Source organism: Rhinoraja longicauda, chromosome 23, assembly GCF_053455715.1.
Source record: "Rhinoraja longicauda isolate Sanriku21f chromosome 23, sRhiLon1.1, whole genome shotgun sequence".
NCBI classification, from domain to species: domain Eukaryota; kingdom Metazoa; phylum Chordata; class Chondrichthyes; order Rajiformes; family Arhynchobatidae; genus Rhinoraja; species Rhinoraja longicauda.
In genome coordinates, this window is record NC_135975.1 from 31,415,087 (window position 1) to 31,438,503 (window position 23,417).

At 44.4% G+C, this 23,417-nt stretch overlaps 1 protein-coding gene across 8 annotated transcripts in view; it reads right to left on the reverse strand.

Moving 5' to 3' along the window:
- Window positions 1-23,417, reverse strand: part of c2cd5 (C2 calcium dependent domain containing 5) — a 106,840-nt gene that overhangs the window by 10,754 nt on the left and 72,669 nt on the right. For all 8 annotated transcript variants that reach the window (XM_078419989.1, XM_078419992.1, XM_078419990.1 and 5 more), the window contains 10 exons: window positions 21,939-22,103; window positions 18,911-19,051; window positions 16,340-16,403; window positions 15,166-15,227; window positions 11,684-11,785; window positions 9,659-9,748; window positions 9,173-9,257; window positions 3,701-3,802; window positions 1,291-1,341; window positions 176-366 (listed from right to left, as the gene is read on the reverse strand). In XM_078419989.1, coding sequence (XP_078276115.1) covers window positions 176-366; window positions 1,291-1,341; window positions 3,701-3,802; window positions 9,173-9,257; window positions 9,659-9,748; window positions 11,684-11,785; window positions 15,166-15,227; window positions 16,340-16,403; window positions 18,911-19,051; window positions 21,939-22,103 — 1,053 coding nt within the window. The remainder of the gene's footprint in view (window positions 1-175; window positions 367-1,290; window positions 1,342-3,700; window positions 3,803-9,172; window positions 9,258-9,658; window positions 9,749-11,683; window positions 11,786-15,165; window positions 15,228-16,339; window positions 16,404-18,910; window positions 19,052-21,938; window positions 22,104-23,417) is intronic.

The following is a 23,417-nucleotide window of genomic DNA, read 5'->3' on the forward strand; positions in this document are numbered from 1 at the left end:
AAAACCCCAATGTGGTCAAAGTATGTGCAAATTCTACGTGGTTACAGGGAGAATGTGTAAACTCCACACGCAGACTGCACTTGAGGTTAGGATCGAATCTGGGTCTCTGACGCCATGAGGAAGCGGCTCTACCAGCTGCTGCCCGCGGACTCCCGACCACGGACTAGTTGCTCACCTCGCGCAGTGACGTGGTTTCCCGAATGAAGAACATGTTGATGATTCCAAGATATTTGGTTATTTTTGCACCAGGAATGAAAGAGAGAGGGGTCATCTCCACGACAGTGACTGTGGAGGTGGTGCATGATATCGGTGAGCGATGGTGTGTGTTGGCTTCTGCCAGTGGGCTTGCTTTGTCAAGTGAAGCAACTACAAAAGGTGGAAAAAGGCAGGGGGGAAAAAAAGTAGAATGCAATTAGTATTGAAAGACTAAATTTGTTTAGATGATTGAGTGCTTTAATGTTTAAATCAAGACTGTTCAGCTGCACTGATATATTCAGCATCTGAAGCTCAGTGATGGCGCAGGCATGAGCTGTATTGAAGAGTAGGTGATCATGCAGAACATGCACAAAAAGAGGCATAAACAGCTGGAAGGGGACGTTTCAAAGGCAGTGGCATTCCTTCAAACAGAGTAGTTCATATCCACCCCCCCCCAACCCTCCTCCCCGCCCAAAAGAAGCATTTTAATAGCGATGGCTGCATTTGGCGATTCCTCGATACAAAAATAAATCAAGGAACACATTTCTTTGCTGAAAGGAAATTTCGACTGAGAGTGTGAAAGATGATGCTTTTTTTTTTTAGCAGAATGCGGTTTTGAAAAATAGTGTGAACACTATCTCAAGGTTAAAAAAAGTCCGACGTTAACCAATTTCTGTTAAACATTCTCTACACAAAGATGCAGCTTTCACACTCAGATTGCGTGAGCCATTGATTTGCTTTGCCATTGCTGGGTAGGACAGTCCATCCTTCACCAATGGAGATCATAGGCATGTCTCAGATTATTATCACCATGATATTAGACTGTAACATTCGCCTACTTGTTTTAATTGATCCACGCCTTATGGTCTGAGCTTTCTGCTTAATGAACTCTATCCAGCTGCTGCATCTGTCTGCAAAGGAACTGTAATCAACTGAGGTAGCTAAAACACACACAGAAAAAAGGGGACAATGGATGACATCTATCGCCCATTGCAATGTACCTCTGATGAGCCAATCAACACTGCACAAAAGGTCATGAAAGGAGAACAAAAGACCCCTTTCTTACAGCTAATTTTAAAAGCCCGGTTTACTTACCTCTTTGAATAGCGGGACAGACTGCCTGCAAATTGCCACTTTCCGAGATGCCTAAGAAGATGATTTTATGAATGAATATGGGATAACCAAAATTCAAGCCTGGTCGAAGACCAAAATACACCATCGGAAATAAATATCAGGTACACATACATTAAATCAGGGCCTTTATTATACTATTTCCTTATGCCACATTGTAAATAATGTTTTTATATTTCTTCCCCTGTTAATGAAACCAAAGGTTTAAACAGGACAAAAGATGCCAAGGATTTCTTTTCATTATAGAATAGAGAACAGTACAGCACAGGAACAGCATCTTGGGCCCACAATGTCTGTGCTGAACATGATGCCAAGACCAGCTCGTACCTGCCTGTACATCATCCACATTCGTCCATTCCTTGCATATCCATGAGCCTATCCAAAAGTCTCTTAAATGCCACAGTCATATCCGCCTCCACCACCACTCCTGTGGTTTCAAATCTCACAGAACATGATGTACACAAATTAAGACATTTTTAAACGGTTGACATTTGCAGTGGCGGGTTGAACAGTTACGTAGCTCAAAGAATATTCAACATTCAGCAAAACACAAAGTGCTGGAGGAACCTGTGATCAAGCAGGAATGGACAGGCGTCGTTCGGAGACTGAATACTGTGTCGCCATATTCAATATTATTTAGAATGCAAATTTAGAACTGAAAGCTGCATACCTGCTTACATTAATGCAGATCAATAATGCGCCACTGATGCATCTGCAAGCAGAAATGCATCCCTAAATGATGCCCTTTTTCCGCCTGGAAATTAAGGTGCAGCCTCCAGTGTGTGCCAGTATGGAAAAGATGTGGAGGGACAATAACTGTTTTGATTGTCCTCTCTTTGGAGGTGGAAAATCAGCAATCAGGTTGTATGAGGGGAGAGAAGAGATCAGAAAAGGGTTAGGTTCCAGCAGAGAGTTCAGCGAGGTTGGGATATTCCAGCAGAAGTAGACGTCAACACCAAGAAGGAGAGGAGAAGATGCCGAGAGTTTGGGGAGGCTGACATATTTGACATATTTACCAGCGATCCCAGGACACTAACACTATCCTACACACACTCGGGACAATTTACAATTTTACGGAACTTACAAACCTGTATGTCTTTGGAGTGTGGGAGGAAACTGGAGCACCTAGAGAAAACCCATGCAGGTCACGGGGAGAACACGCCCCCTCCCACCCCCCAGGAGTTTTGATGGATGAGCTACAGATAACATGACTGCAGTTTCCCTGCAGTGCCCCAAGAATGCTGTGTGAAGAATAAGCACATCAGTTGTGTCCCCGTCACAGAATCTAAGGGAGCGCCAATGGCAAAGAATCTGGTTGAATTTCCTACATGCTGCAATTCAATTTCAGAATCAATCTTGTTTGGGGTTTTTCAGTCACATAAATGCTAAATAAAAGTACTAAGCAATTGCTGGTTGAGACAGGGTTGACAGTCAGAACCTCTTTCTCCATGGTGGAAACATCAAAGACAAGAACACATAGCTTTAAGATGAGAGGGGCAAAGATTCTCAGTTTAGTTTAGAGACACGGACTGGAAACTGGTCCCCTCGACACGAGTCCGCGCCGAACAGCGATCCACGTACACTGCACTATCCTACACACTCAGCAAAATTTACAATTTTTTTTTAAACCAAAGCCAAATTAACCTGCAAACCTTTATGTTTTTGGAGTGCAAGAGGAAACTGGAGCACCCGGGGAAAACCCTCGTGGTCACGGGGAGAACGTATAAACTCCGTGCAGACAGCACCCGTAGTCAGGATGGAACCTGGGTCTCTGGCACTGTTAGGTAGCAACTCTACCGCTGCGCCACTGTGCCGCCCAAAGATCAAAGGAGATGTGCAGGGCGAGTATTTCTTTACACATAAAGGGTGGTGGGTGCCTGGTATTTGGTGGAAGCAGACACGATAGTGACATTTAAAAGGCTTTTAGGTAGGCACATGGATATGCAGGGAACGGAGGGATATAAATCATCTGCAGGCAGATGAGGTTAGTTTATCTTGGCATCATGTTCGGCACAAACTTTGTTGGGTTGATGTGGTGTTCCATTGCTACACAGTTCATTGCTCAATTAATTTGCTTTTTCAAAGAAAAGGAGGTTGCATGTTACAATCTAATGGGCATCACTTGCCAGAATGAATACTTAATTGCAGAGGAAAGATTCCTTCACCTTTCCACGTTTCTATTCTAAACAGCAGGACCAGGACCTGGACTGAAATTCTAATTGCCCTTTACTGTTGCAATAATTAGTTACCTTCAAACGTAGTTTCTAATGTCACTAGAGTGAAATACAATATAGCAAAATTATAGTGTGGGTCTGCTTCAACATGCACGAGATATGATTCAGATTTTTACTAAAAGGACCACACATTGGTTTACCTGCAGTCTTACTGGGAGAGAAAACCACAGCCGATGGATTGGATTGTGAATCCGTGCAGAGTTCCAAAGTAAACTGGAGTTGTTCTTCATTCTCCGCAGAAACTTCACACCATGATGGAAAAGCAACAATTAATTATATTCAGCATAAACACGTTAAGGATTGCAAATTGCAGAAGGAATATTTTCGATAACGTATTCTTCCACAAAATCTCCACAAAGCTATCATTGAGCCATAGATTGATTGATTGAAAGGTGCAGCATGGAAACTGGCCCTTCGGCCCACCGAGTCTACCTCGACCATCGATCACCCACTCACACTAGTTCTATGTAATCCCACTTTTTTATCCACTCCCTACACACCAAGGGCAATTTACAGCGGATCATTTAATCTACAAAGCTGTACGCCTTTGTGACGTGGGAGGAAACCAGAGCACCAGGGGGCAACTCACGTGATCACAGCGAGAATGTGCAAACTCCACACAAGCAGCACCCGAGGTCTGGATCGAGCCCAGGTCTAAGGCTCTGAGAGACCGCAGCTCTACCAGGGAGAGGTATTCCCACATGTCCTTTTGGATGCTAGCGGTTGCAGGTTTGTGAATCACCTTGCACAGGTGCAGCAAGAGCATGGAAACACAACTGTGTACGGGTTCCCCTCCATGTTTGCACACCACTCTGCCTTGGAGATATATGGCTGTTGCTTCATCACCCTGTGACGCTCTGCTGAACAGCATCGTGGGCGTACTGTAACTGGAAGGACTGCAGCTGCTGACAAGAGGTGACTCATCAGCATCTGAGGTGAGGGATGTGCAATAAAACGCTGCCTTGCTGGCGATGGCAAGATGCTGCTGCAAAATGAATTAGGTGGCTCGTATCGACACCTGGGCAGCGAGGGTGACTGCCGGCTGACTGAGGGCTGATGTTGTCACTAGTCTTGTCCTCACCAGCTCTTCCACTTCCGCTAGGTTAGTCTAGCTAGGTGTGCAAATGCTTTGCATTTTGTATACCACACACAGGAACCCCTGAATCTGTATAATCTCCATTGCTCTAGATATTGTACTCGAGTCTGACTTAATGTAGGAAAATAACTGCAGATGCTGGTACAAATCGAAGGTATCACAAAGTGCTGGAGTAACTCAGCAGGTCAGGCAGCATCTCTGGAGAGAAGGAATGTGTGATGTTTCGGGTCGAGACCCTTCTTCAGACTGATGTCAGGGGGGGCGGGACAAAGAAAGGATATAGGTGGAACCAGGAAGACAGTAGGAGAACTAGGAAGGGAGGGACAGAGGAACTATCTAAAGTTAGAGAAGTCAATGTTCATACAGCTGGGCTGTAAGCTGCCCAAGCGAAATATGAGGTGCTGTTCCTCCAATTTTGCAGTGGGCCTCACTATGACACTGGAGGAGGCCCATGATAGAAAGGTCAGACTGGGAGTGGGAGGGGGTGTTGAAGTGCTCAGCCACCAGGAGATCAGGTTGGTTAAGTCTGACTTAAGGTCATATGTGATAGGAGTAGAATTAGGCCAGTCGGCCCATCAAGTCTACTCCACCATTCAATCATGGCTGATCTATCTCTCCCTCCGAACCCCATTCTCCTGCCTTCTCCCCAGAACCTCTGACACCCATACTAATCAAGAATTTGATTGTATTTATCTATGGTATATCTGATCACTTTGGATATCATGCAAAACAAAGCTTTTCACTCTACATCACAGACGTGACAATAATAAACCTACCCCAGTGCACTGATTTCCCCTCATTTTTTACTATTAAAAGCATTCACAATTGGGAACATTTCTTCTTTTAATTTTGTCTCACGCACAGCTGAAATCCTACAGCATATACGTCAATTGACTAAATCCTTTTTATAGAAACAAGGGACTGGAGATGCTGGTTACATAAAAGGACACAAAGTGCTGGAGTAACTCAAAGGAGAACATGGATAGGTGACGTCACTTATCCATGTTCTCCAGAGATGCTTCCTGACCCGCTGGATTACTCCAGCACTTTAAATCCTTTATGCACTCTCTTCCTGCTTTCAGAACCGGCTCGAAGAGCAGGGCTAGAACTGAAAACAATCCTCCAGCAGAAGCCTAGATTAGACACAATGTCATAGAGTGATACAGTGTGGAAACAAGCCCTTCGGCACAACTTGTCCCCACTGGCCAACATGTCCCAGCTACACTAGTCCCACCTGCCTGCATTTGATTTTTTAGATTTTAGATTTAGATTCTACAGCGCGGAAACAGGCCCTTTCGGCCCACCAAGTCCGCGCCGCCCAGTGATCCCCGCACATTAACACTATCCTACACACACCAGGGACAATTTTTACATTTACTCAGTCAATTAACCTACAAACCTGCACATCTTTGGAGTGTGGGAGGAAACCGAAGATCTCGGAGAAAACCCACGCAGGTCACGGGGAGAACGTACAAACTCCATACAGACGGCGCCCGTAGTCAGGATCGAACCTGAGTCTCCGGCGCTGCATTCGCTGTAAGGCAGCAACTCTACCGTTGCGCCACCGTGCGGGGCATATCCCTCCAAACTTGTCATATCCATATACCTGTCTGTTTCTTAAACGTTCTTATCTCATCTGGCAGCTTGTTCCATACTCCCACGACACTTTGTGTGAAAAAGTTACCCCTCAGATTCCTACTAAATCTTTTTCCCTTCACCTTGAACCTATGTCCCCTGGTCCTCGATTCCCCTGTGGAGTTCTCCCTGTGATAACGGCAACTTTCTGGTTTCTTCGCCTCCCGACAGACCTGGTAGCCTAGTTGTCGACTGTAAACTGCTCGCGCTGTGTCTACACATGGTAGAAACTGAGAAAGGGCTGGGAATTGGGGAGAATAAAATGGCATCGGGGTAAATAGTTGCGTAATGGTTGGCATTTACTGGGTGACCTGAAGGACTTGTTCAATGCTGGTGACTCTATGTTAATATAAAAATTTAGTGTAGCTTTACTTTTGCTTTCTCTGCTTCAGTTTATAAAGGCATGGACAGTGTATAGAATTAGTCATGAACCCATGCTTTTATTTTGAAGCAATTTCTTAACTTTTCCCTTTGTGTGCAAAGAACTGTGAGCATGAGACAGCAAATCCTTTTGACCTTGCATGTTATTTTTAAAACATGTGGTTAATTTTACCTTCCTGACAAAATGAACCATTTTCAAAATGTTAAATCTATTTACGTTCGTGTCCATTTCAACAGTCTGTCCACATCCTCTAGAAATCTGATATCTTGTACTCTTCAATGTGCTCGCCATTTTCAACTTCTAAGGGGATTGTGGAATTTGGAATTATAGCAAAAACCCCCAGGAATGAGTCAGAAAGGGCAGCGGTTCCAAATCCTGACATTTGGATGATCACTTCCCTAGTCTGTAAAATAACACCGTCTCAATTTTATATCCATGCCACGAGTATCCGTTTAAGACGTGTGGGAAGGAACGGCAGATGCTGCTTTAAACCGAAGATAGGCACAAAAAGCTGGAATAACTCAGTGGGACGGGCAGCATCTCTGGAGTGGGTGACGTTTCGGGTCGAGACCCTTCTTCAGACTGAAGTTACTCCAGCTTTTTGGGTCTATCCTTTTAATACAATTGGCTTCAATTTTGCTATGTATAAGTGTCACTTTATCAAGCCTAATTTTAAATGTGGATCATATGGTCGGAAAATTAAGGCGGCACAATGGCACAGCTGGTAGAACTGTTACCTCACAGCGCCAGAGACCCAGGTTCGATCCTGATATCGGGTGCTGTCTGTGCGGAGTTTGCACGTTCTCCCTGTGACCGTGTGGGTATTCTGCAGGTGCTCCGGTTTCCTCCCACGTCCCAAAGACGTGAGGCCTTGTAGGTCGATCGACCTCTGTAAATTATCCATTGTGTTTAGGGAGTGGATGCGAAAGTGGGATAACTTGCAACTGTTGTGAACGGGTGATCGACGGGCGGCGTGGACTCGGTGGGCCAAAGGGCCCGTTTCCATTCTGCACCTTTCAATCAATCAAAACTATGTCTTCCAAATATTCCCATCATTCCCTTTATCATGTATCTGTACACTGTGGACAGCTCGATTGTAATCATGTATTGTCTCTCCGCTGACTAGTTACAACGCAACAAAAGTTTTTCACTTTAGTACACGTGACAATAAACTAAATTCAAGCATAAAACCCATTCTATCAGGTGATCGTCACTTTAAATAATAAAATTATTTTCTAAGGCAGAGATAGATAGATTCTTGATTAGTATGGGTGTCAGGGGTGGTGGGGTGAAGGCAGGAGAATGGGGTTAGGAGGGAGATAGATCAGCAGTCAAACATTTTGCATTTCTCTCCAATTCCCCCAGGGCTCCGACGTCAGCTTTGGCTCATGAAATCCTTGGACTGTAACAGTGACTGCAGTGTGCGTCAGTACTTTGTTTACATCTGGATATAACCCGACTCTGCTCAGCCGTACGCAGCTCTTTAGTGACGGAGCCATTTTAGGTGGAAGATCAGTTAAAGTGCAACACTGCACTTGTTGCTCATGGGTGATCTGAGAGCACAAGACACAAAAATGTTTACATGGAGCAGAACAACAATGTTCAACCAGTCTCCAGATTATTTTAGACATCACGGTTTGTTTTTTTGTGTGTACGTATGTGTGCGTGTGTGTGTATATATAAAGGCCACAAACACGCTGGAGTATATTTTCTCTTTTTAATCCATAAGTGTTTTTCTGTTTCCCACAGACTTTGGGGTTAAATTGAATTTAAGAGAGAGTTAGATAGAGCTCTCGGGGCTAGTGGAATCAAGGGATATGGGGAGAAGGCAGGCACAGGTTACTGATTGTGGATGATCAGCCATGATCACAATGAATGGCGGTGCTGGCTCGAAGGGCCAAATGGCCTCTTCCTGCACCTGTTTTCTATGTTTCTATTAGGTTGTGGCAGTGGTGGTAGGGGTGGTGCTGGGGAAAGTGTTAGTAGTTATTGTATTGGGGAGGCTTGATGGGGCTTTTCAGTCTTTTCCTGATCACCCATTTTGTGTATTCCTATAGAAGAATTTGTGTATTTGTGTATATATATTGTATATAGATAAGTTGCTCCTCAACTTACGATGGGGTTACGTTCTGAGAAACTCATCGCAAACCGAAAATATTTGATGTCGAGATGCATTTAATACACCTGATCACAGGGCCGGATGCGAGCTGTGGCTCGCTGCCGTTTGCAGCATCGCAAAGTCAAAATATCGTAAGTCGAAGCATCGTAAGTCAAGGAGCACCTGTACATGATCTATATGTATGTGAGTATGTGAATATATATACTGAACATTTTTTTCTCTCTCGTTTATTAAATTGTTTGTAGTGTACTATGTTTACATATTCTGTTGTGCTGCTGCAAGTAAGAATTTCATTATTCCATCTGGGACATATGACAATAAAACACTCTTGACTCAACCAAGGACATTCAACAACCAGTCTTATTTCTGAACCGCCTTACCTCTTAGGAGAATCTTGTCTGAACAAGCCTTGATGCATTGAGCCTGGTTCTTATCGTACGTGATCGCAACAGCTGTAACTGCAACCTGGAAAGATGAACCGACCGTCAAAACTGAAATTCACATTACAGACTTTGGATCATTAAATATAACTTAATAACGGGCGGCACAGTGGTGGAGTTGGTGCTTTACAGCGCAAGAGACCTGGGTTCGATCCCGACTACGGGTGACGTCCGTACGGAGTTTGTACGTTCTCCCTGTGACTGCGTGGGTTTTCTCCAGGTGCTCCGGTTTTCTTCCACACTCCAAAGACGGACAGGTTTGTAGGTTCATTGGGTTTGGTAAAATTGTAAATTGTCCCTTGTGTGCGGAATAGTGCTAGCGTACGGGGGGGATTACTGGTCAGCACGGACTCGATGGGCCGAATAGCCTGTTTCTGCACTGCATGTCTAAAGTTGTAAATATTATGTCTATATGTATATATATACCTGGATTAATTCATCCTCTGGTAATGCAACATTGAAGTTCACATGACACAGGCAGCAGGGTACCATGGACCGCAGTTTAAAATACAGAGTCTAGGGAGTAACAGAAAAGATTTAATTGGTTAGATACGATATGAGTGAATGAGAGAAGCATGCTCAGTTATATAGAGAGAATTATTTATGCGTAAATAAGCACTACACCATTCACTATTTGTATCCAGCTATAAAAGGGGAAATTAATATTATATTAGTCACATACAATAACATTTTTTCACTGAAACATCGGAGGGCAGGGGAGATAATAGAAGTATATAAAGTTATGGGAGGCATAGATAGGGTAGACAGTCAGCCTGGGTGGAAGTGTTCAACAGGAGAGGGCAAAGCTTTAAGGCGAGAGGGGGAAAGTTTAATGCTGGCAGATACGATGGTGGCATCTAAGAGGCTTTTGGATGGGCACATGGAAGTGTGGGGAATGAAGGGATGTGGATCATATACAGGCAAATGTGACCAGTTTCACTTGGCATCGTGTTTGGCACAAAGATTGTGAGCCGTAGGGCCCGGTCCTGTGCTGTTCTGTTCTAAGTACTGTTCTATATCCAGCTGAAACACACGTTGGTATTGACACGGCTAATCTGGTGTTAAAATGCAATACACTGACAGGAGCATTCCAAATCATTCACAGCCTATTTCTAAATACACAAATTCTTCTTCCATAGGAATACACAAAATGGGTGATCAGGAAAAGACTGAAAAGCCCCACCAGGCCTCCCCAATACAATAATTACTAACACTTTCACCGGCACCACCCCCTACCAGCACTGCCACAACCTAGTAGAAACATAGAAAACAGGTGCAGGAGGAGGCCACTTGGCCCTTCAAGCCAGCACCGCCGTTCATTGTGATCATGGCTGATCATTCACAATCAGTAACCTGTGCCTGCCTTCTCCCCATATCCCTTGATTCCATTAGCCCCGAGAGCTCTATCTAACTCTCTCTTAAATTCAATTTAACCCCAAAGCCGGTGGGAGACAGAAAAATACTTATGGATTAAAAAGAGAAAATATACTCCAGAGTGTTTGTGGCCTTTTCAGGTTTGCATATCCAGCGGGCAATGAGCCAAATGCTAACTGTACTTTCAGCATTCATTTTGGCTGCAAACATTTTCTAAATCGAATATTATTCTTCCATCCACTGTCAATAGTGTCAACCATTACTAGTTTTGAATTAAAAACAAAGGCACTTGGTTTTACTGTTTGCAGAAGAACACCTATTCTGTGGGAGCTTTAAAATTCACCCGACAAAACACGCGTCTAGACATTCAATTGCCTACAATGCTACTTCTCAACTTATACCATTCAAAACGTATTTCTTCCAAAGGCCTTGGAGACAGGATTCCACAGCTTGGAGGTTAGACAGCTGGAGATACAGTTGTTACTTATGGAATACAGGGAGGGATCAAATGTGGAAGTGGTCAGACTCAGAGGAACAGAGAATTTGAGATTTCTTGCAAAAGCTACAATGCAGAGAAGTAATTGCTAGTATAACTTCCAGAAAAGTGGTTATGGGAGTTTGTTTCTGATTTTATTTCTCCAAGAAAGATTCTCGTTTAAATAGTGCTATCAGGTGCAAGATCGAATAATGAAAGGCCTCGATAGAGTGGATGTGGAAAGGATGCTTTCAGTAATGGGAGAGTATAGAACCAGAGGGCACAGCCTTAGAATAAAAGGACTGTACCTTTAGAATGGAGAAGGGGAGGAATATGTTGAGCCAGAGGGTGGTGAATCTGTTGAATTCATTGCCACAGATGGCAGTGGAGGCAGTCATTGCTATTTTTAAAGTGGAGAATGATAGTTCTTGATTAGTAGGGACGTCAAAGGTTATGGGGGTAAGGCAGGAGAATGGGGGGGGGGGGGTGAGGGGATGTGCAAATAGATCAGCCATGATCGAATGGCACAGATTTGATGGGACAATTGGCCAAATTCTGCTCCTATGTCTTATGTTTAAGTTGGTGTGTTTCTAGCCTCTTACCTTCAGCAAGTTTTCACAAAGATCACTGAAGGCCTTATTCAGTCCCTGTGACGTGAGACTGGTAACATTGTTCAGTCGGAATACTCTCACAGAAGTAAACATCTAGAAAAGGAAAGGGAGGGGAAATGTATTAGCTGGTAGCAAGTACATTCCTTTGAGGGCAGCAAATACCAACATTATGCATATTATTTGCTGCTTATAACTTTCTGAATAAGCCATTGTCACCAGAGTTAAGTACATTGATGCCAAGTTCATAAAGTTCAATAATTAGAGATGGTCCATTCTTGCCCCTTATAACTGTTTGACAAAAAAATAATCAAAATTGTGCAATAATACAAATAGTGAACAGTTAGTCAATAGAAGAATTTAACAGCTGCAGCAATTACCATGCAGGCATTATAGCTTCAAATAGAACACTTTCCAAAATTATAAAAACACTTACAACAAGAGAAAATGTCAGAACTATGATTATGGGCAGTGAAGAACACAGGGATATGTCTAATACGTTTTATGCCTTTGTAGAAGTTCGGGACCAGTCTGAAGAAGGGTCCCGACCCGAAATGTCACCTATACATATTCTCCAGAGATGCTGCCTGAGTTACTCCAGCACTTTGTGTCTTTTTTTTGTAAACCAGCATCTGGAATTCCTTGCTTCTACCTCTGGGGGCGGCACGGTGGTGCAGCGGTAGATTTGCTGCCTTACGGTGACAGAGACCTGGGTTCGATCCGTGACCATGTGGGTTTTCCCCGGGTGCTCTGGTTTCTTCCCACACTGGCCTACAGGTTTGGAGGTTAATTGGCTTGGTAAAATTGTAACCTGTCCCTAGAGTGCAGGATAGTGTTAGTGTACGGGGATCGCTGGTCGGTACGGACCCGGTGGGCCGAAGGGCCTGTTTCCAGGCAGTATCAGTCTAAACTGTACTAAACTACTACTTCTAAGTTTTATACTTTCTTTTTTATACCATATTTTACTCAATAAAAATCCTGCTCAACTTCCACAATGTCACCATGTAATAGTTTAAGTAAAGTGTTTGTGATTTAGTGTTGTTCAAGTAATGCAAAAACAATCCAGTAATAAAGGACTTGCATATCTCAACAACGTGGACTGCAAATCTCTTACTCAAACCTTCATCACTCATTTAATAATAATAATAATAATGCATTACATTTATATAGCGCTTTTCATATACTCAAAGACGCTTTACAGGGATTTAGAGAACATAGGGAAGTGAATAAATAGATAAATAAGTAAACGAACAGAGAAAGGAGACAGAAGGTGAGGTGACCTGCAGTGGTTGAAGGCAGTACTGAACAGGTGAGACTTCAGTGATGTTTTGAATGTGGTGAGTGTGGAGGAGTCTCTGACGGTTTGGGGTAGTGAGTTCCATAGGGTGGGAGCAGCGATGGAGAAAGCCCTGTCCCCCCAGGATCTGAGTTTGGTCCGGATGTGGGGGGATAGGAGATTGGCAGCAGCAGAGCGGAGGGTGCAGGTGGGAGTGTGCCTGTGGAGGAGGTCGGTCAGGTAGGATGGGGCCAGGTTATGGAGAGCTTTGTAGGTCATGAGGAGGATTTTGTACTGGATTCTCTGGGGGATGGGGAGCCAGTGGAGTTTATAAAGGACGGGGGTGATATGGTCACGGATCGGAGTGTGGGTGAGTAGACGGGCAGCGGAGTTTTGAATGTATTGAAGTTTACTGATGATTTTTGAGGGTGCGCCATAGGCTGTTGCAGTAGTCCAGACGGGAGGTGATGTTCCAGTATTGAGTTTCCTCTGTAGATACTCCTGCAGTCTCCTTTGGCGCTTCTGGTATCCTCCAAAGGGGTCCCTCAAGGTATTGCTGTCACTTTGGGAGCAGCAACCCAACTACCCTTCTTGCTCTCTCACTGACGACCCCCCCCCCCCCCCCCCCGAACAAATAATCCCTCAGAATCTCGAGCATCTTGCTGGTCAACCAAAGACTTGGTGACATGGCCAGTAGACAGCATATACACCGGGACTTAGATCAGCTTCAGAAATGGGCAGAGCTTGAGCCTGAGCTTGTAACGCCCAGGTTCAGGAGCAGTTTCCTCCCCACAACCATCACGCTATTAATCACTACAAGCTCTAAATAGGCTACGAACTATATACACTTGGGGGCATTATTTTTTACTTTGCACTATTGTTTATTTATTTGTCTGTTTGTTTACACATCCGCACACACACAAAACATGAGCCAAAACATTATGACCTGGTGAGCCAAAACATTATGACCACCTGCCTAATATGCTGTTGGTTCTCCGTGTGCAGCCCCATATGCAGCAGAGTGCGATGCACTGTGTATTGTGACACATTCCTCCCGTGACCACCATTAACATTTTCTGTGACTTGTGCCACAGAAGATCTTCTGTCGGTTCGGACCAGACGGGATAGCCTTCGTTGCCCTCGCGCATCGATGAACCTTGGGCACACAACACCCTGTCGCCGGTTTGTGGTTTGTCCCTCCTCGGACCACTGTCGGTAGGTACTCACCACTGCTGACCGGGAGCACACCACAAGCCTTGCCGTTTCAGAGATGCTCTGACACAGTCGTCTGGCCATAATAATTTGGCCCTTGTCAAAATCGCTCGGGTCTTTACGCCTGCCCATTTCTCCTGCATCAAAGCATCAACTTCAAGAACTGACTTCACTTGCTGCCTAATATATCCCACCCCTTGACAGGTGCCATTGTAACAAGATAATCAATGTTATTCACTTCATCTGTCAGTGGTCATAATGTTTTGGCTGATCGGTATATATATATATATATATATATATATATATATATATATATGTTGAGCAATATTTCCTTTCAAACGTTACACCAATCTACTTAATTATGGTCTACAACAAACTTGATTCATGCTTGATTAAGATTGTCATCGGACACATCTACATTCACCGTTGGGAAGTTAAGTAAATCTGGCTGATTGGCAAATTTAATAGGGCTGCAAATTCCTGGAGAGTGTGGTTGAAAAATATCACGAGTACATGAGATATGCACCAATTTTCAGTCATGAGCACGTATTTCAATATATGTGAAAGTTAAGATCCCCATTAAAACCACTATTCCTTTTGTATAACTTTGTCTAAGCGCAGTGTTTAAGTATGCCACTACTTCACAGCTACACCACAGGATCCATGCACAGCTTTCACTGAAGTTTTATACTCTTTCCCATTTCTTAGCTCCAGCCATTGAGGTTTGATTGCTTGCTTATCTCTTTAAATATTCCCATACTGATATAATTTCTGGTACCAAAATGATTCCTCCTCCACTAACACGTTACTCAACTTTAAACAATCGCCTGGAATTCCCTTATCATGTATCTGTACACTGTAAATGGCTCGACTGTAATCATGTATTGTCTTTCCGCTGACTGGATAGCACGCAACAAAAGCTTTTCACTGGACCTCGGTACACGTGACAATAAACTAAACTGTTCAAACAAATACCATGCAGATTTACCTGTAAATCAGATGTCCAGTTGTTGATACCTGGCATAACCTCCGTATTACAACTGTAAAAACCTGTTAACACAAAACAAAATTCAGAAAGTTTACAAGTTTCAATCTCTTACCTTGCCGGAGATGCAATTGTTTTGCGAGTCATATCTCCGGTACCTCTGCGGCCTAATATCGTGGAGCTGGAGGCCTTGCTCGGGACTGACTTTGAGCCCCACCACGGGGTTGCGGACCCTTGTGAGAGTGCGATCCCTTGCTTGGGATCGACGCTCCAACCGCATCCTGTGGACTTTAACATCGCGGAGCTCGCAGTCTTGGGTTGAGACCGATCGGGAGTTCCAAAAGCCGCACGATGTTTGACTAGTCCCGACCCGGGGTAGATCGCCCAGCGCAGGGGAGCTGAGATTCCCCCCCCCCCCCCCCCCCCCCGGATGCAGGAGTTTGATCGCCCTGACGAGGAAGGCCCGCCGCCGACTACGGGACTCAAGATCGTCCCGTCAACGGAAGGTTAGAGGCCCCTGACCACTGGAGGACAAAGAAGGGAGAGATTGAACTTTTTTTAAGCCTTCCATCACAGTGAGGAATGTGGAGGAGTCACTGTGGGGGATGTTCATGTAAAAATGTATTTTGTGTGTCCTGTTGCTTTTTATTGTTGACCGTATGGCAAATGAAGTTCCTCGTATGTTGCAAAACATACTTGGCTAATAACGTGATTGTGAAGTACATATCTAATTATTTCAGTTCATTACTGGCAGATAACGTGCACTTCCATCTAAATATTTAATTGGATTTCAATCTCTGTCAATGTATAAACACAATAGGAAGTCCAAATGCATTAAAATGAGAAGGATTTAGAGCACAATGTTTTTTACCCCCAAAAAAATCAAACTTCAGGTTTTTCATGTTATCGGAGCAAAATTAGGCAATTTGGCCCATCAAGTCCACTCTGCCATTCAATCATGACTGAGCTAACTTTCCCTCTCATTCTCCTGCCTTCTCCCCACAACCCTGAACACCCTTCCTAATCAAGAATCTGTCAATCTGCCTTAAAAGTATCCATTGACTTGGCCTCCACAGCCGTCTGTGGCAATGAATTCCACAGATTCACCACTCTCTGACTAAAGGAATTCCTCCACATCTCCGTTCCACCTTCTTGTTCTCCCTTCCAAAGGACTTACCAGCTGGCGTAGGAGCATCAGTCAATAATGAATGAATATCTTCTACAGCATCAGCATCATCAATCTGAAATACAGAGCAGTGCTATTAAGGTCCCAATCTCACTCACCAGACATTAGGAAAGTGTTTGCTTGTGGTCTGATGCTGTGGAATATTGTGCAGTGCTATTAGAACTATTAGGGCAGCACCAGAGACCCGAGTTCGATCCTGACTTCGGGCCCTGTCTGTGTGGAAGTTTGCACGTTCTCCCTGTGACCGTGTGGGTTTTCCTTCGTGTGACCTGGTTTCCTCCCACATCCCAAAGACTTGCGGGTTTGGAGGTTAGTTGGGTTCTGCAAAATTGTCCCTATCGTGTAGGTGAGTGGATGAGAAAGTGGGACAACAAAGAACTAGTGTGAATGAGTGGTCGATGGCCCACTGAGTCCATGTCGACCATGGGACCCATTTCCATGCTGTACTGCTAAACTAAACTAAATATTTCATGAATCAACAGAATTAAGGAATTTCTTTGCACAATATGGTCTTGTGTTGGCAAGATCCTGACCTGCTTGAATATAATCCAGTTTTACTAAAAACCTTACATGGAATATTGTGTAATCCTTTGCCCAGTGGAATAGAATGAAGTGCAAATAACTTCCTGACCTGGTACAGAATGGTGTTGGTATAGAATGCACTGAACCAGTGCAATACGGTTCGCTGTTCCCAAAGTCTGCACATGAATCAGTGAACACTGAACACAGTGAAATATTGTGGCAATAATTACAATTAAATTATATATCCCCACAGGAAGAATGCCTCATGAACGCTCTGGACAGTCTCCAACCCAACGGTTTGTACATTTAATTTTCCACTTTTGGTTAACCGTTACCTACTGTGATCTCCCACTCTCTCTCTTTTTGATCCACCTCCAGTCATTCCATTTTTGTCCCCTCCCCATATCCCCTCTTCATCTGTCCATTCACCCATGTACTACCCTCTCCCACTCTTGATTCCATCCACCTAAAACCTATACATTCCACTCTCCAGCATCTCCTCCCCGTCTAGTTCCACCTGCCATTCCCTTAACTATTCCATCATCAACTTGTAGAATCGAGGAACTCTAGATGCTAGCTTTACAAAAACAGGGTCCCGATCCAAAATGTCACCTATCCATGTTTCCCATTATCACCTTTCTTATTTATCAAATCGCAGCAGCCTTTGTGTCCTTACTTATTACACTCCAGCAGTTGTCTCCCCCCCTCCCCACCCCCCCCCTACTTTCCCTTCCCTCAGTTGGTCCCATCGTCCTTTTTCCTTCCTTCCAATCTGATTCCACCCATCGCCTACCTGCCTCTGTCTCTGAAGTCCATCCCGACATGGCTCCATCTGCTGATCATCCATTATCCCTCCCTGGCCCACCTGCCGGCCCCTCTCACCCTTTCCTCTCTCCTCGTCATGCCCACAACCTCCCCTTTCCACTCCCAGTCCAGCTGGAGGGTCTCAACATGAAACATTGACAATTCTTTTCCCTCCATGGATGCTGCTCGGCCTGCTGAGTTCCTTCGGTAATTTGCTTTGTTTTGCTCCAGATTCCTGCTATTGCAGCCTCTCGTGTCTCCAAAGGACACATCGAATCATACAGCACGGAAACAAGACCTCTCGGCCCAACTTGATCGTGCTGACCAAGATGCCCATTCGTCAGTAGTCCCATCTGCCTGTGTTTGGCCCATATCCCTCTAAACCTTTCCTATCCATGTACCTGTCCAAATATCTTTTAAATGTTGTTATATTACCTGCCTCAACTAACTCCTCTGGCAATTCTTTCCATTTACCCACCACCCTCTGTGTACAAAGCTGCCCCTCCAGTTCCCTCTCACCTTAAACGTATGACCATTGGTTCTTGATACCACTACACTGGGTAAAAGACTGCGCATCTACCTTATCTATCCCCCTCACGCACCTCCATAAGATCATCCCCCATCCACGTGCACTCTAAGGAATAAAATCCTGGCCTGCTCAACCTCTCCCTATAGCTCAGTCCTTCAACTCCTGGCAACATCCTTGTAAATCTTCCCTCCGGTCTTTCCAGCTTAACAATATCTTTCCAATGGCAGGTGACCAAAACTGAACAAAATACCAATTGCTAACTGGTACAACTGTAACATAACATTCGGCCCATCAAGCCTACTCCGCCATTCAATCATGGCTGATCTCTGCCTCCTAATCCCATTTTCCTGCCTTCTCCCCATAACCCTTGACACCCGTTCCAATCAAGAATTTGTATATCTCGGCCATAAAAATATCCACTGACTTAGAATCCACAGCCCTCTGTGGCAATGAGTTCCACAGATTAACTACACTCTGACTAAAAAAAATCCTCCTCCCCTCCTTTCTAAAAGAGTGCCCTTTAATTCTGAGGTTATGACCTCTGGTCCTAGTCTCTCCCACCAGTGGAAACATCCTTTCCACATCCACTCTATCTATGCCTTTCATTTTTCTATAAGTTTCAATGGGGTCCCCCCTCAACCTTCTAAACTCCAGCGAGTACAGGCCCAGAGCAGTGTTGATATATATCTAATAAAGATTTTCATTACCTCCAACACAAAGGCATCCTTCTTCCCATGAGAAAGATCCAGTTCGGAAACATCATCTGAACTTTCCGAATTGGATCGGAAGAGCCTGGAGCGTTGTTGTGTTTCAGGGATCGGGGATCCAAGCGTTTCCTCTAGGATCTCCTATTGTCAAAAGCGTATTGGACAGGAAATAATTGGCAGCCATCAAAAAATGTAATGGATATTCGCCCTCAGTCCATAGAAAGTATCAGAGTACAATGGAGTTAAAGTGCAAAAGCTCTGGTCAACTTCAAGTTCCTCATTTAAGCAGCTGCGTGAAACGAGATAAAGAACAGTAAAGGGGCGGCAAGGCGGCGGCGCAGTTGCTGCCTCACAGTGCCAGAGACGTGGGTTCAACCCTGTCTACGGGGGCTTGACCGCGCGGAGTTTCTACCTTCTCCCTGTGACCGCGTGGGTTTTCTCTGGGTGCTCCGATTTCCTCCCCATCCCAAAGATGTGAAGGTTTGTAGGTCAATTGGCCTCGGTAAAAAAACTGTCAATTGTCCAAGTGTGTAGGATAGTGGGGGGCGAGCACTGGTCAGCATGGACTGGGTGGGCCGAAGGGCCTGTTTCAGCGCTGTATCTCTCCAGTCTAAAGTCTAAAAGTTTATCCGAGTGCTGCCGGGGCATAAAAAGAGATAGCAAATCAAGAATGGGAATCCAAGCTGTTTATCTCTCTCTTGCCAAGAGGTGCTGAGGTTAATTTCTTTAAAGTCTTCATTTGAATCTTCCAGATTGGGTGCAATGGTGACAACGATATAGGCAGATCAGCTACACAATCAGACTGAAGAAGGGATCTGACCCGAAACATCGCCTCTGTGTGAAGGGGGGCAGTGCAGCAGTTGGTAGAGCTGGTGCCTCACAGCATCAAATTTAGATCCTGAACTCAGGTGCTGTTTGGGTGGAGTTTGCACGTTCTTTCTGTGACCACGCTGGTTTCCTCCGGGTGCTCCGGTTCCCTCTCACACTGCAAAGACGTGCAGGCTTATGAGTTAATTAGTCTCGGTACATTGCCCCTTGTGTGTTCAGTGTGGATGCAAAAGAGGGACAACATAGAACTAGTGTGAATGGGCGATCAATGGTTGACATGGTGTAGGAAAATAACTGCAGATGCTGGTTCAAATCGAAGGTAGACACAAAATGCTGGAGTAACTCAGCGGGTCAAGTAGCATCTCAGGAGAGAAGGAATGGATGATGTTTCGGGTCGAGACCCTTCTTCAGAGTTGACATGGAGTGTGGCCTGTTTCCATGCCTGAAGGCCTGTTTCCATGCTATATCTTTCAATTCCCTCCACAGATCTGCCTGACCCGCTGAATTACTGCAGCACTTTGTGTTTTGCTCAGTTATAGTCAAGTCAAGTCAATTTTATTTGTATAGCACATTTAAAAACAACCCACATTGACCAAAGTGCTGTACATCAGTTCAGGTACTAAGAACGAACATACAATGGCACACAAACATAACAGCATATACCTAAACAGTTCACATAGTGAACCTCTGTTTCATCGACAGCAGGCTGGATTAATACAAATTTGAGGACTAAAGCCAGCCACAATCCTCTGAGCCACATTACACCGTTATTGGTGTTATGCCAAAGTATTTTTAAAATCAACCCATTTTGAAGTTGTTTCTTGAAAAACAACCAGATGCAAATTAGCATCCCAGACTCTGTTCTTGTTAACACAACATAATTAACCAATGCAAGGTCTTTCGTTTGAGCGGCTCCAGAGCTAGATACTCCTAACATTTAAGCTGTTCCCATTTAGACCTAGCTGCAAAGAAAATAAACAGATATGTTTTTTCTAGAGACTCAACGGCCTCCCAACTGGTTTGATCTGACAGGACACCAGGTCAGCTAACGGCTTCAGGTCTCAACAGGAAAAACACCATTCCCTGACAGTAGATGACTTATAGCCTTCAGAGCATTCCAGTGGGCAAGAATCAATGTCTGTAAAGCGCTCTTTTTTAAAATTGCAATGCACAAAGTATGACTTGTGGTATCAAAGAGCTACACACCTCTTGGTAGAAACAGCTCTGGCTGCAAGTCATCGAGCTGAACTGGAAACATGAACGGGGTTTTTATTTAACTACACATCTAGACATTTGGAAGCCATTTTGCACAGAAACCGCTGCTTATTGGAGACAAATGGTGCCACTGTCGATTTAATACACAGATGATGTTCCTACACTCTTGCTAATGCATATAATGCATAAAAGGTCCATTATCATAATTTTCATCATACGATGAAAGAACGTTTTTATTAATTCTCCAGGAACCAAACATCTTAAAGGAATAAAGTGGTGCAGAGGCTCTACTGGTAGAGCTACTGCCTCACAGTCAGATGGAATATTGTACAATGCCACTGGAACCATTAGGGCAGCGCATTGGTGCAGCTGGTTACACTCTACCACATAGAGGCAGAGATTTGGGTTCAATCCCAACCTTGTGGGCCGTCTGTGTGGAGTTTGCACCTTCTCCCTGTGACCGCATGGGATTCCTCCGGGTGCTCCGTCTCCTCCCACATCCCAAAGACGTGCGGGTTTGCAGGTTAATTGGCCCTCTGTAAATCGCCCCGTGTGTGTGGGGGAGTGGATGAAAAAGTGGGATAACATAGAAATAGTGTGAACAGATTGATGGCTGGTGTTTACTCGGTGGGCTGAAGGGCCTGCTTGCATGCTGTATCTCTAAACTAAACCAATATTTTTATTACTTCTCTAGGAACCAAGCAATATGGAGTATCTGGGTTGCAGATGAAAACACTGTTTACTGGCCAAAGAACAAGGAAAAGACTATTCAGCCGCTGAAACCTGTTCTGGTTATTTACTCAAATCACGGCTGATCAGTATCGTTAACCCACTTTCATACAGATTCCTCAATATGCTGGTGATTAAGCCTACCTACCTCGATCTTAAGCATGTTTAACCTTCCAACATCTACAATCTTCCACATTCGTGCTGTTAAGTTTATTTTGGCTAATGACAACCCGCGCACAAACGAGCTGGTACTTACGGGAGGATTAATCTCGTGGATTTCTCTGTTTTTGATGATCATATCGTTGATCTTCTTCTGTATGTTTGATATATGCTGATCATAAGACGAGTCGCTCGGTGTCTTCCCTGCAACCTGTATGCCCCCTGGAGAGGGGAGAGCCGTCACGTACAAACCAGTCGCAGACTAGAACAAAGCCAAAGCAAAAATACAGCCATTCACTAAACAATCGCAGCCTCCCTTACAACAATGTACATGGGGGATTTACAACGGAAAAAGCTGGGCAACGTGCACGGATTTAAGACTTTAATATAGATTTTAAAGGATTTCCACTTGTATACACTGGAATTTAGAAGGATGAGGGGGGATCTTATTGAAACATATAAGATAATTAGGGGATTGGACACATTAGAGGCAGGAAACATGTTCCCAATGTTGGGGGAGTCCAGAACAAGGGGCCACAGTTTAAGAATAAGGGGTAGGCCATTTAGAACGGAGATGAGGAAGAACTTTTTCAGTCAGAGAGTGGTGAAGGTGTGGAATTCTCTGCCTCAGAAGGCAGTGGAGGCCAGTTCGTTGGATGCTTTCAAGAGAGAGCTGGATAGAGCTCTTAAGGATAGCAGAGTGAGGGGGTATGGGGAGAAGGCAGGAACGGGGTACTGATTGAGAGTGATCAGCCATGATCGCATTGAATGGCGGTGCTGGCTCGAAGGGCTGAATGGCCTACTCCTGCACCTATTGTCTATTGGAACAAACAAATTTAAAACAGACAGCTCAGAGTCATTCAGTCAGTGCCTACAAACTAGTTCACATTCTAAACACTGTGCCCTAATATTGTCGTCAGAGTTGAACAGCATGGAACCAGGTTCCCATTATATCTTCCCTTTCTCACAATCAATCAATCAATGCTCCTACTCAGGTAAAGGACTCTGTACATTCACCCTATCCATTCCACCTCATGACTTTATACACCTCTATAATATCACCCCACAGCCTCCTACGCTCCAAGGAATAAAGTCCTAGCCTCCCCATCCTCTCCCATAGTTCAGCCCTTGACGTACTCTGATGCACGTATGACTGGGCACCGTTGCAGTAAATAAATGATGTTGCTTTAAAGTCCCTTTTTAAAGTTGTAGAATTGTACAGCACGGGAATAGACCATTCAGCCCACTATGTTTTTGCTGACCATCTATACTAATCCCACTAGACCAAAGATACTAGAGGAACAAGATGGACCACTCAAATCGCCTATACTGAAGTGTAGTATGCAAAGGAGCCATTTTAGTAAGCAAAACCCGCCGTTCGCTATGCCTCTCGCAGTGTAATCAGTGTTTTGGGGGAACAGTATGTGTGATTATACCATTAAAATGCAGAATATATCTCATCTATCAAATCACAGATTTTTGTTATTTTTCTTTTAAAATGTTTCTATAAGTTACTGCCTACTAAAATGGCGCCTTGACGTACTACGGTTTTTAGGGTCAGGTGGTCTATCTTGTT